Source organism: Zerene cesonia, chromosome 2 (genome assembly GCF_012273895.1).
Source record: "Zerene cesonia ecotype Mississippi chromosome 2, Zerene_cesonia_1.1, whole genome shotgun sequence".
NCBI lineage: Eukaryota > Metazoa > Arthropoda > Insecta > Lepidoptera > Pieridae > Zerene > Zerene cesonia.
This window is the reverse complement of record NC_052103.1, coordinates 114,611-129,460: the sequence shown is the minus strand read 5'-3', so window position 1 is coordinate 129,460 and position 14,850 is coordinate 114,611. Positions and strand designations below refer to the sequence as shown.

The 14,850-nt window shown below is 34.1% G+C and overlaps 1 protein-coding gene across 1 annotated transcript; it reads right to left on the bottom strand.

Moving 5' to 3' along the window:
- Window positions 1–3,271: 3,271 nt before the first annotated feature.
- LOC119835252 (regulator of hypoxia-inducible factor 1-like) lies at window positions 3,272–14,610 on the bottom strand. Its single transcript, XM_038359973.1, has 12 exons — window positions 14,595–14,610; window positions 12,202–12,338; window positions 10,659–10,944; window positions 10,223–10,334; window positions 8,238–8,325; window positions 7,750–7,916; window positions 7,074–7,259; window positions 6,306–6,485; window positions 5,617–5,767; window positions 4,981–5,158; window positions 4,357–4,499; window positions 3,272–4,130 (listed from the first exon to the last, which is right to left on the bottom strand). The coding sequence occupies exons 1-12, from the start codon at window positions 14,608–14,610 to the stop codon at window positions 4,023–4,025; spliced, it is 1,752 nt and encodes a 583-aa protein (XP_038215901.1). The 3' UTR covers window positions 3,272–4,022.
- Window positions 14,611–14,850: the final 240 nt, after the last annotated feature.

Here is a 14,850-nt window from a genome sequence, read left to right as displayed (position 1 = left end):
TCATGAATTAAGATGAATATTCTTATCTATTTTACTCTACACAAAAACTACACTAACCATATTTTAATTTTTCTTCTTCACATTTACAACTAAATGATACGCTTAATGCGATACTAAAATTAATTTTTTTGCAAGTTTCCGGCGTTATGGAGGTATTTCAATAAAAAACCCTGAATTTATGATGATTAAATCTTTTTACTGCGAACACTCAACTCACTGCCTACGAAAAAATGTGTGTGCCGTGCGCTTAAAGAAGTTTTAACTTCAAAATGAAACAAAAACTACGAGCTTTGTATCACCTTCCAACTTGTGTACATAATAATATAATATAATAATATGTTCTTCATACAATATTATACCAGGTCGTCTCACGAGGACCCGGGGCGAACAGCTAATAACATATAAAAATATTTAGTAGCAATAGCTTAAACTATCATTATGACAAACTGACAAACAATGTAACGACGTGGTCCTTATTCTTGTTTTATTTTAGATATTTATCATAATTTTTTGCGTAGTAAGTAACTTCTGTCTTTTGATGTTTTGCACTAAACCTTTGTGCTCACCGCCCTTGCTTGTTATATAAATATTACGGAAGTCGTAGCAAATTGTGGCCTAGATTTTATCCAGATCAGACGGAGCGATGCCCTTGCCAGGTCGCGGACGATATATGAAATAATTCAAAGATCATTACATTTGCATTAAATTATAAAAAATACAGGTTTCTTGACACTGACTTAGATTGGATATCCGTTCAAGAATTGAATTTCCGATTGATTACAATTCGAGCGAGGACAATAAGCGTCCTTTGTCCTCCAAAAATAAAATTCCGCTCGGATATATAAAAAAAATCCCATAAACGTGTGAGTCAAACACGAATTATAAAATTTGCATTGCTTATTTAATGAGTCAAAACAAGATCGTAATGACCACGCATGTAATTATAAGCAGGTTGTTAAAGAGATATATATTTATTAGTTTTTTTATATCACACTAATGTGACACGTCACTTCTGGTACGTGATATACCATAATCACGTGTGCGGGACTCGAGCCTGAAGCGTGATTGTGATTAGTACTACTAAGTCTATTAGTTCATAATATTTGTAACGATGTACAATCTACATTGTACATTTCACAGTTATCTCCCATTTAAAATGTCCTCTCCCTCCCTCTTTAAAGTGTTCCTAGTGAGTGTTATCAGGGTGCTCTAGGGTGCGCCGCCCGTTCATCTTTAGATAAATAATAATAAATAATACCCTAGTATGTTTTTACTATAATATCAAGTAGGCAGTTGTTTTCATTTGATGTTTACGTATTTGGTAAATAATTGAAACATGAACTATTTTTGTTTTAGGTGCGCTTATTTGATGTTTGAGGTTGAGATCGGTGGTTGTTTACCATCAGGTGAACCACCATCTCGGGGGCCCGCTCCGGTATGAAAACATTTAAGAGCTAAAAACTATGATAGTATAAATAAAAATGGACATCGCATTAGCACGCACAAACTGTTGAATGTTGTCTTTTTATATGTTCGCACTTTTCTTTTTAAGTTAGTATTTATAATAATAACGCAACGATATTTGAACGAAAAGGTCCAAGGTCATTGGCCACTAGTTTATTGTATTTACATCGTAATTATGCCTGCGATTAATTGTTTAGAACTTCCCAGAAACACTACGTCTCCACCGCTCAAACTTGTTACAATTAATTGTATATTATTTACACAGATATAAAACAGACAATGTTGTCACTTCAACACTTATTTAAACAATCGGCAAAATTAGCTCGAAGTTACTTTGTTGGATATTTTAATTGTACCTTTATGGAATAACAAGTTTCGATTTTCTTTGAATTATTAAAGTTTATATTTACTGAATTTCAATTCATTAAAAAATAATCTTCATGTCTTCATGTCGAAATCCTCTCTGAGGGTCGTGGTCAGTCTGGAGCGTCGTGTTTTGCTTGATATCTTCTTCTATGTGGGTAGCTTCAGTTACTGAATTTTAATAGCCATTACTAATAATATATGCAATATTGTATAGTAGCGGTCTATACGTCATAGCACTCATGGATCGCGTTCATATCTAATGGTGAAAAAAAATTTTAGTCGGTCTAATAGTTCTTGTATCCTCTTCATACAATAAATTATTATATTTCTTCATATTATTATTTGTATAGTTTTATAGATTTTGTAATTAACCTTTTAGATAGAGACAGACTCGTAAAACTAGAAATAGCTTTCCTCTTTGCGACCTTGAAATTAAAAACGATAATACAAATTTTAAAATTGGTCTATTAATTATTTACCGCTCCACCGCCCATGAACATTAGGAGAGGCGTAAGCTCGATTGCAGACATTACGCCTCTACAAATTCACTGCCGACTTCAAATTGGAAATTGATTAACAAAAGGATAGGCGAAATCAACACCCAACCAAGTTACCCAATCACCTTACGAAACACAGCAGCATGCATTTATTTCACATCGGTTTTCTCTTGAATGTACCACACGTACTACCTCGGTGCGAGCTAGCCCAATTCGTGCCGAAGTGTGCTCTACTCCCACATACAAAACTGATTTTTATAATCGAGAAGACAATTTAGAATAACCCTTTATACACTACTTTTGGTGTACTGTATAGATTAATTAGTTAGTAGATTATATTTCAGGTTTTGCCCCCGAACCACTTAATTTTCATGTTTAAAATTTGCAGTTGGCTGCGGGGTCAGTTGTAGTGTTTGAAAATACGTTTAAATTATCTAGTACGTTTAACTGCTACAAATTGTTATCATTTTATTTAAAAAAGGAAGAGGTTATCAAATCGACTGTAATTTATTTTGAGATTTTTTCTCGAGAACCGATTTTGATGATTCGTTTTTTATCTGAAACCTGATGTCCCTTGTGTGATTCTGATTAAATTTCACCTAGTTCTGACCTGTTTCCTTTATTCCCCTTGGCAATCCTTTGCTTATCTATTATCCCTTTAAAAGCGGACAATACATTAGCAGCACCCCTACCTCTGGGAATGTTCATGGACTTGTTCGATTACCATCAAGCGAACCACCAGCTTGCTCGCTTATAATAAAAAAAATATATCAAACGTCAAATTTTATGACAAACGGTTTCAGCATGAATAAAAATAAGAAGTAATGACTTAAGGTAATTTAAAAACAAAGGCAAAAGGCAAAATACATTTTTAATATTTTATTTGACAATATACAGCAAAAACAACATTACAAAATATAACTCATTTATTTCTTGATATCTTAATCTTCTCAATATTTTACGAAAACCAAACGAAAAGGCAAAAAAATTTCTTCATTCAACTGAATAATTCCAAGTTATTCAGCAAAGAAGTTTAAATAATGCCCAAAATTTAAGAAAAAACCGATAAACAATATACCTTTGACGTAAAGTTGAGTTTGTACCAGCAAAATAACTTTAGTCTTAGCATATAATATCACTATTGATTCATGCTGTACTTGAAAACAAATTAATCCTTAGAAATTAAATATAATAATAATTGCTATACTTAGACTTAATTACCTTGAATTAACATTATATTTGGCAACTGCTTATAGTTATTCTTATAAATAATAAGGCCACACCGAGGTCCAACGATAGCTAGTAAATTTACATAATTGAAACGTGTGATTAAATTCTTTGAACTGTATTCACATTACCTACAAAACTAATGTTGCGACATAATTTCTATGCAAATGTCTCAAATTTTGTGAAAATCGCGTGTATCACGTCATGTTGGTAAGCTTGTGTATACATAACAATGATACTTATATAAGCATATTTTTGTATATCGATAATTATAAAGTTTACTTATCCTGGGACTAGATGGCGTTGTTTAATTTGTCAATAATCATTTCTGCTCTACGTGAAGACAATTTGAAATTATGTTCTTTTTATTTTCAACGCATATAAATTAAATTGATTAAGAGGAAAATTCTCTGTTTCGGCCGAAATTCCGTCCTCTTTTATATTCTATTGTAGTTAAAATAAATGTTTTCAGGATAAAAACGCGCTGAGAGTCTTCTGTATGGGAGACTCGACGAGTAGGGTCAGTGGTAGCGCCAGCACGTATGTCCACCAAATCGTTGAAATTAGATCTGAGGCCTGCAAAAAAACATGTTTTATTTTATAGTTTCTATTTCCCTATTTTCTTCCTCTTCATATCTATGTAAATATTCATCATTTGGTTCAGCCATTTGGCGTAAGGACTCCTAACTATAAAAAATATACATGTGCTATTTAGTTTTTAAAATAGTTTAAATATGTAGACTTTATTGAACAGAAGAAACGAATAAAAATCAACTGCTAAACAATCAGCGTGTTGACTTACAATGTTACCAACGGACACTTCAGAGAGCGTGCGGCGCGAGGCGACCAGCATCATGTTGACGCACCAGTGCAGCATCAGCACCGCCAGCGACAGCCGCCCCAGCGCTTGCAGCAGCCGCAGCGACAGCAGCCGACGGTATACGTCTGCGCAGAGGGAAAGAAGAACGTTACTTATAAGTCGGTATATGGCACATAGCCTGGGAGTTTAGGAATCCTTGGTGTGAATCGTAAGATAGATTTCTATGAAATGAAGTTTTTTATGCTGTGTGCTAATTATTTACGTCTCTTTGCGTGGTTTGGCCAGGGAGCAAGAAGTAATTGACACACCAGCGATCTTTTCTAATTTTGTAGGTGACGAAGCGAAGATGATAGTGTGTTAAAAAAGAGCAATTGATACATACATAATGTCTTTGACGAATAATCGTATGTTGTTGCGTTATCCATACGTCTAAAATATCTATATTTAGCCATCATCATCTTTGCTTATAGACGTAAGTTTTAAATATAAAATCTTTGTTGGTTACACAACTTATCATACAAATATGGTTGAATTTGAATGATTTTTGGTTTGTCTTGTTTGAAAGTCTACTCGGGAAGAGTAACTAGCAACGCCACGCGTACTCACTGTCGACATGGTTGACCAAAGTGATGACATATATCGCGCTTAGCACCGCGAAAGCTGGCCGCTCCAGCCCCGCGTACAGTGCGGTGGCGAGCCGACCGGTGTGCACACGTACGTAGTTGCCCGCCATGATGCACGCCACGTGCATCGGGACTATTGCATGGCTGCTTAGATACAGGATCTGAAAATTGGAAAATAACAATGTAAACAGTTAAAGTGACAGCAATGCTATTATGAAAACTCACAAATGTACATGTCATGTACGATAGCTTATTCACTTGACTTTGCGGTAATTACAAATGTTGGCAGAAAGAAATGCTGTTTGTATGCTTTTTTTATTGCTTCAGTTCAATATTAGAACTATTCTAGCCAAATACAATAGCATTTTTGAAAAAAATATAAATATCGTTTCCTTTTAAAAACTAGCTGACAAAAACGTAATTTCGTATTCCTTATATCTTGAGGATCAAATATATGTTTTGGTCTAGATCTTTCGCCTTTGAAGCCGCAGACGTGGGCTTTAGACTGATAAGAAATCAAAATATTCACGCCATTTGAATCGTAATGTGGGAGTCGAGCACGCTTCGGCATGAATTGAGCCAGCTCGAACCGGGAAAAAGCACAAAGAAATCAACTCACCGTACTCTTGGCGAGCTTGTACCCGTTCTCCTGCATGTGGAAGTGCAGATGCGCCAGCAGCAGGCCCAGGAAGCAGGCGGGCAGGCTGCTCCACGGCGCCACGTAGAAGCGCGTGAATGAGGGTACGTCCCGGAACGTTGTGCGGACGTTCCTGGGTAATCAATAACATTATCTATATTAATATTATAAAGATGCGAGAGTTTGTTTGTTTGGTTGAACGTACTAATCTCAGGAACTTCTGGTCCGATTTGAAAAATTATTTCAGTCTTGGATAGCCCTATTATTGAGGAAGCCTTTAGGTTATATAACATCAGATACTAAGTTGGTAAACCCGCTGGGCACAGCTAGTTATTTATATTATATGTGAAATGAAATCACATGTCTATATTATTTATGTAATAAGCATTAATTTAAACGAATATTTGTATACAAGTATACAAGCCTTATAAATATGCTATATAATTATTATATCGAATCGATTAGAACGCTATAAAAAGAAGATGATAAACGATATTTTAACTAATGAGACCAAGATATACGGAATTGTTGCTATTACTAAAGTCATTTTAATAAAATATTGTATAGTTATAGAACCCTATTCCCTTACTATAATTACAGATATTATCAAAATGAATATCTGTGTAGTATGTAACAGAGTAATTAAAGAGGTGTTTTAAACTAGTACTTACTCGGGTAACATGATGTACAGCAACGACTTCCACTCGTTAACGTACGCCAGTCCCATGTTCATGAGGCAGGAGCCAAAGAACAAAGCCGCGAGGAGAGGGACCGCTCGCTTTTTCTTCTCCATAAGCCACAGAGTCAGAACCGATGCTACTATGTACAGTTGCATGTCGACAGCAATAAACCTGAAATATATAAATCGATTTATGAAAAATAATTTAATATTAAGTGTATTTATTTATAGAATTTTTAAATAATAGAGATTAAATTGTCGCCACTCTGATATTTTATAATTATTAATGTTACTCGTTTATGTATACCCGCAAGACAGGCACTGCCGAGTGCGGGATCCAATGAATTCACATTCGTATATTAACTTTTAACTTTAAGAACCTTGGACATGTGCGTATCACTTGTGATTTTTATATCTATCTTAAAGTAATAAAGATTTTTAATTTTTTATAATATCATAGGAATGTACCGATGAATTTAAGTACCATAGACTTATAAAAAATATAATCATATTACATTTCAACTCTTTATCGCTATATTATATATATTTTAAACAAAGCTTCTTAGTAATTGTAATTGTAAATATTAAAATAGGCTCTGACTTAAAATTAAATATTACCCTTGTCATTAAGCAATGCTTATGCATGGAACAATCATTATAATTAGCTGTTTACTGTCATATCATAGTTCTTAGCACCGCGTCTGATAAATTACACTACCAATACTTAACCACGTTTAATAACAATTCAAAGGATATTTACCAAGTTTGAAGCAAGCAATGCTCATCAGCATTAACCAGGTTGTGCACAAAGAAGACGTGGCTGAAGAACTTTCGCCTGCAGACGTCGCTCTCGGCTCCCACTATGGAGGGCCACTGGGGGCCGTCTCCGGCCCGCCGCCACCACGTCGCCGCGAATCCAACGACCAACAAATGAACTGGGGCAAGTCTGGAATGCAAAATTGGATCATGATGTTTTAATATAAATAGATTATTTCATTTAAGCTGTAAACTGCTTGTTATAGGGATTTGTATCCTGCAATTTGATCGTTACGAAACTTAACTTAATTTTATTTTATTATATCTAAACAACAAATACCGAAGTAATAAGCTTTCTACGCGTAACATAGCTCTTAGCTTTACCATAGATAATTCATATTATCTAACTATACACTAATATGGTATTATTACCATATATTAGTGTTCTAATGAATAAAAAGGCAGACAAATAAAACACACAAACGAGATTTTATTGAAAAGTCTAGGAATTGGTTGTCGGGATTGAAAGGCGAAATTAATTTACTCTTCTAATAAATATTGTTGTATAATTGCATTTTCTCACTCTTCGTCTTAAAATTATTCATTATTATACGCCAAAGCACCAGATCCAATAAATATAAGCCACCCCTTATGTCCTATCGCTATATCGACTTAATTACCTAAGGAATCTGTGCAATAAGCACATTGGCAGGTGAGTGAGACCGAGTTGGCGGTTCCTGGAGATGAGGAGCAGACTGTACGCGAACAGGAAGTTGGAGATCACCACAAAGCCCTGCACCAGCGCCGAACCGTTGCGGATCAGCATTGTTACCGGGTGGTTCAGGATCTATAGCAGACGTTAAATTATTTACATTTTATTTCAAAAACTACAAGTTGCTTTCCGCTTTGTGTGTCTGTATGTGATCTTAAAAATTACGCAACACATTTTGAAAGGATTTTTTAATAGATAGTGATTCAAGGGGAAGGTTTATATGTATAATAAGATCCATTAAACTTCTCCGAATTTTGCGTACGAAGTCTATCATAAAATTTGTACAATTGAATACTTTTACTAAAATGAAATATTATAACTAGATGTTAATAAAAAAGCGGTACAAAAATTTAACGTTAAATGATATTAGGGAAAGTGCTAAGAAAGTCAACTTACTTTCTCTAAATAATGAGGGTTGTACTGATACAACTTGTGCTGGATCTCCGCGGAGTGCGTCATCATCACCAGCACCAGCAGCACCACTCTGCGGACACACGGACACACAATACTGTTACATGATACAGAGCGGATATCAATTCGACAATATTGGAATGTAACAATATGGTTCTGTGATTGATCTTGTTTTAATTTTGAAATGTCGTCAATCCTACCCTATCCTATATATTATAAATGCGAAAGTTTGTAAGGATGAATGTGTGTTTGTTACTCTAAACTAAACTAAAAAACTACTGAACCGATTGCAATGAAATTTGGTACGTAGACAGCTGGACAACTGGAATAACATATAGACAAGTTTTAATCCTGATAATCCTACGGTATACGGACTTACGCGGGTGAAACCGCGGGGCTAGTTATTTTTTATATCCGAAAATTAATTGCCTTTCCTTGCATATTATTTATCTATAAATTACGTGTCACATAGTTTGTCCGCGATGGACTCATAAACTTCTCAACCGATTTTAATAAAATTTGCACACCACGTGCAGTTTATTCCAACTTTAATGATAGTTTGTGTTATTTCAATTATAACAAATGAGTACCCGAGCGGAGATGGGGCGTGCAGCTAGTTATCTCTATTTTATCTTCAATGCAGTCGTACACACTTAAATTCTTATAATTACTTACAGGAATAGAGAGACTACAAGTTATTGGACGCCCTATCACTTATTAATGATATCTTGCAGGCAACCCGGGTAAAAGGTAACAGGCTTTATAAAACTCTACAGGCGGGACGAGAAAACATAATAAGAATATATAGCAGGAAAAAACATAAAAGAGTATCTATAATACTCAAACAAATATGTAAAACAAAGTATAATATCTTCCATATAAATATGTAACATAAAAAATAATACATATTAATGCACATTACATACATATATAAATAAATACATATTAAATATAAATAGTTCAAGGAAACAGACAGAAATTGATGAAAATAGAACTGATATCATATAAATAATATTAGATATATACATTTCCGTCATTCTTATCTCCTTCATTAATTGAACGTAATAAAATTCCACTGAAAAAGTAATTTAAAACTGCAAGTTACATAGCATTTATATGAAGCAAATGAACAATGAACTTCAAGGAAGCATAAAACTACTCGATATAAATTCAGCAACAAATTAAAAAATAACGTTCAAATAATAAAAAAAAAAATAACAAGGTTAAGGATATATTGTTTACCGCATTGCTGTTTATTAAATATTTATGCGAGTTGTCATTTTATTATTATTCGCAGCTATCGAACTTGAATACTTTCCATTTATTGCCTGTTAATAACATATTTTTGCAATGAGAGCTTCAATTATGTTTCGTATTGCGTAATTTTTCACAATAGTAAATATTTGTTTATCTAGAAATTCTTGTTTATAAATTTAAATTTGTTTGTTAATATTAAACTTGTACTTCGAATAATATTACTTTGATTTTATATACTATTGATCAAATACAATAAAGAAAAAAAAATAGTTCTAATTTAGGTAAAAATACGACAAAACATAGTCTTAGTTATATGGTACTAACTCAAATATTTTTCTTTCGTAAATAATTCCTCCAATAGTACTAGTATTTACTCCTCACGCGCGTTGATGTTTAATACATGACGTTGTCGGTACATCACGGCGGGTGATCACAGTAAATTGCCAAACTTTCAATATAAATTCCACTAGATCGAATTGCTAGGTTAAAAATAACTTGTGTCTGATGAATTCTAAACAATACCTTGGTTCGTCGGAACACACTATAATTTAGTCAGTAGTTCACTGTTTTCAATGGGAGTTTGCCAAAACTCTCGACCTTTTCCCGTCTGCATATGTGTAAGTAATATAAAAATGGGGTAAGAATGGAGTGGAGGAGTACGCAATAGAAATAGTATGGGAAATACGGTTAGGATAATATAAAAAGTAGTGTACCTGACTCCCTGTATGGGGGCGAGCGCAGAGAGGCGCGGGTCTCCGTCCTCGTAGGTGGAGACCAGGCGCCGCCAGTTCGCGCGCACCGACCACGCTATTACGAACTTGTTCTCTGAAATCGTATGTTTATGTTTCGATTAGCTGAAATAATATGTTTATAAAGCTTTCTTCATTTTTATGCAATAGGTTCTCTTCATGGTTAATCGTGAAATGATTATAGAAATAAGGGTTACTGTTATAATATCTAATAATGCGCCTCTAACTAAAACGACAACTATGCAATGCTGACTATCGAGATTCAAGCTCGGAGCATACTTTCAAGATATTTTGATGATGCGTATAAAAAAGTAAGGGTCCTAATTTCTGTATGTAATGTTGATTGAAAACTTTTCCTAAATGAAGCCAAAATGAATAAAAATGTCAAATAAATACTCACTTTTTTCGCCCATAACCAGATCGTACAACGTCCCCACGACATTGAGAGCAACAAACAGAGCTATCACGTATAGGAAGATGCGCTGCGAGGTGTCCACCTCCTCCACCTTCGTCGAGCAGGAGTAGGAGACCATGGCCGCCCGCAGGCCGGGCACCAGCGCGTGCTGCTCCACGCACTGCTCGAAGCGCAGCGTGGTGTTGGGCTCGTGGGTGGGGCAGCGCGCGGAGAGGCAGTAGCCGCGGTGCAGCAGCGTGCGGTCGAAGTGGCGGCGGTCGGAGGAGTACTCCTGGTTCACGGGATTATCGCGTTAAGCCTTTGAGTTTTCTCGATTTCGATGGTATACGCATTCAATGAACATAATTTAGACTTTTATTTTTTTTGGTATCAGTTTCTGTACTTCGTTTAAAATTGCATTAAGATTTATTAGTTCAAACTCAATTATTTATTCAATTAGGCTTCGTATGGACACACTTTTGAATCGTCATAATACAGTTCTAACATTTACCACAAGAAACTGTGCTACTATACTAGTGCTAGGTATACAACTTTATACATTACTAGCTGCACCCGGCAAACGCTGTTCTGCCTTACTCTTATCATTTAGGGGTATGAAAAATAGATGTTGGCCGATTCTCATAGATACCGGATAAGCACAAAAAATTTCATCAAAATCGGTCAAGCCGGTTCGGAGGAGTATGGCAACGAAAACTGTGACACGAGAATTTTATATATTAGATTATTATGTGTGAAAAATATTTTTTTGCTAAGTGCACTCAAACACTAAGTATACCTAAATAGAAATTTTAATATGTTTTATATGGCCTAGTTCAGTTTTGTTTTCTCGTGATGGACGGGTAGTTCTATTTAACTGAAGTCCCTAGTCAGGTATTCACATGCAGTCGTTAATAAATGCAACACGCGTAACTAGTTTACGCAAAATTCATTACTTATCTCGATCTCAGATAATCTCAACGTAGATTAAGTTTATTAATCGTGAATAAGGATTTATTCAAAAATAATTTATTAATTACAGTAGTCAATTTTTTCTTTACATTGTGTTAGTTGTAAAAGATCCTGGGAGGCATTGTGTGGATAAATATTAATGAGATTTTATGTATCTAATTAGCTCGCTCAAGCGACATAAAAGCATTATTTTTATTATAATCATTTATACGTAACAAAATTATAAGATTATTTTAATTACAATTCTTGGTATTTCACACGGTAAAAATATTTCGAAGTGCCTATTTCTAGACATTTTATGAGCGATTAGGTTAATTCGCAAAAAATAAGATTATTTTATTGTTTTAGTTATTTTATATTTCTCTATTTACATATTGCAATATCATTGTGTTTACATTTGTTTTCTGGATTATACTAAAAAGAAATGAAAGCTCAATTCATATTAGTAATTGCTTTACTAAAGTTTGTCGAGTGTGACATGAGCGTATAAATGATGATTTTCCTTGAATTTTATCCTCTACATTTTCATTATCTAAGCAGAGCGCGACATGCATAAACATATAATTAAATAAAGCTCTACCTTGATAAATTTATAAGCCGCGGAATCTTTCTCGTGGTAGAGTCGAAAGGTGCCAGTGCAGTAGAGTCCCCCGAGCCCCAAGCAGCGCTCGTAGTCGTCCAGGTGGAAGAGCCGCGGTAGCTGACTTCGCTCCAACTCTACATATTTATAATTTTATTAGTCTCATACTTAATGAGCCGCTGCAGCCAAAAATCGGAACGAGTGCAATTAATTCATATTTAAAGAAGCTTATGAGGCTTAATTTCGTTGATGATTGAACTACATATATAATAAACTAATCATCTCGTTTGGCTCTGTCGGTAAACAGGATCGCACGCTTACATGCACTTTACACGCGTTTGTAATTCTTATTTTTAATTATTTAATAAAAATAATGTCTTGAAGAACGGTTTTTTTTTTTTAATGTCATAGCGGGCAACTGAGCTGGTGGTTCGCCTGATGGTAAGCGATCACCACCCCCCATGAACATTCGGAAAGGTAGGGCCTCTGCGAATGCGCTGCCCGCTTTTTTGGGGTAAGGGAAAAGGAATGGACTGGGACGGGTGAGGAAAAGGAAACGGGCCTCCGGCTACCCCACTCACCGTACGAAACACAGTGGCATGCCACTGTTTCACGCCGGTTTTCTGTGAGGGTGTGGTACTTCCCCGGTGCGAGCTGGCCCAATTCGTGCCGAAGCGTGCTCGACTCCCACAATAAAAATAAGATAAAATAAGGTTTTAAATAAGACCAAAATGATTGCATGTTAGCATGCTTTTTAATAATTAAATAAAATGTTTAGAGTTCTTTGTAATTTTTATATAGTATCAAACTTGTACAAACTGTCAAATTATTAAATATTCTGAAGCATTTCACACATTTTTCTGTTTTGTTACCGTCTATGAAAAAATTTAAATAGCAATTAAGTTGCATAAGTTTCTAATTATTTTTGACTTTTTTATCACTTCCTTGCTAAAAATCTTTTTCTGACAAGCACATCAAAATATGAAAATGCTGTTTGTGTGACAGGGGGGAATTTCTTTCTAGATTCTAGACTTTTGATGCCATTCATTAAAAAAGCAATAAATAATCAATAAATGTTCATAAATAATAACCACCGATGCCATAATACTGTATTAGATGTCAACATATATCTAATCTATACATCAAGTTCTTAACTCTTATTAAATTTGAAATATGTTCATTAACATATTATGCGTATATAAATCAATTTATAAAATTTATCTATATATTAATTAATTTAAAGACGTCAAAAATCAACAAAACATGTTAGTTCTTATGCTAATAGTAATCTGAAACGTATTGAGCGAGATAAGATTTATTTACTATATGATTTATATAAATTGCTTAATTTATTGCGTCTGACTTTCAACAAAATATTTAATTGTTGTTTTTTATATTTTTGACCATACATTTTCCGAAAGATATGAATTGTTCGAGCCAAGACCGTGACATGACAAAGAAATTAATCATCTTATAAAATTAAGATATTATTAATCTTAAAAGAATTATGTCATTTTCTTCTTGTAATTAAAGGGGAGCGTTGGTCATACGAGGAAAATATATGTAACTATACCTGTATAAAAATAATTTTAACCATATAATATTAAACTTCGAAGGTCCGTCCACTATCACTTTAACATAAAGCCTTACAAAAATAAACATTTCGCTGTTGTTTTGTTTATTTCTGTACTCGCGAGCTCACGCGCTTACCGACGTCATTGAACTTGTCGTATTGTAGAATGTTAAACTGTCTTATGTAATATTGTTTACATTTTAAGAAATACAACTATCTTCATTTCATATAAAAATAAATATTCGTATTTGACAATGTAAATATAAACTTCGATTTCCTCGTGAGCTCATTATTGTGTAATTTTTTACATTATTGTGTTATTGAGATTGAGGAAGATTATGAAACGGCTATGCAGTAACAGGTGAAGTTGGAAGATGGCATAGTACACATTCATCTGAGCTCGAACTTATTTGGCGTAAGACGTTTTAAAGCTCGTCTGAATTAGTAATTACATAAAAACAACGTTTAGAGATTTGTACATCAAATTAAAGTTTATAGATGAATTAAAACATCACAACAAATAAAGGATCCAATATATATATATATATATATATATATATATATATATATATAAAGCTTTCAACGGAAGTGGTGATACAGACGTACAGACTGCGACATTTGCACACAATCGACGGCAGATAATTAATTAAGGAAGGTACATTATGATAAGTCATAAGGACACAGCCTAATGAAAGTTGCACAATTGGACTAAAATTACGGCACTTTATATAAAAAGTAAGCAAACAATCTGGAGCTAGATTGGTTAGTATTCAATGATTCTATATTCTAGGCATTGATTATAAGAAGTTATATGAACTACTTTCTTCCCATGCCATATTGATTTTAGTATATTATAGTATATAGTATATACACTTGTACTGTATGATTAGATTTGACGTATTAACGTGATTTGCTAGTCAATATGGAATAAAATATTACTACTTTGTTTATACAAATGTAAAAATCTCAATTCATAAGAATTATTTTTTAATGTAATAGTTGGAAATGAGTTAGAGGGTCACTTGATGAATAGCGGCTACCACAGCCTTTAAACATTGGCTGAGACTTTACACCCA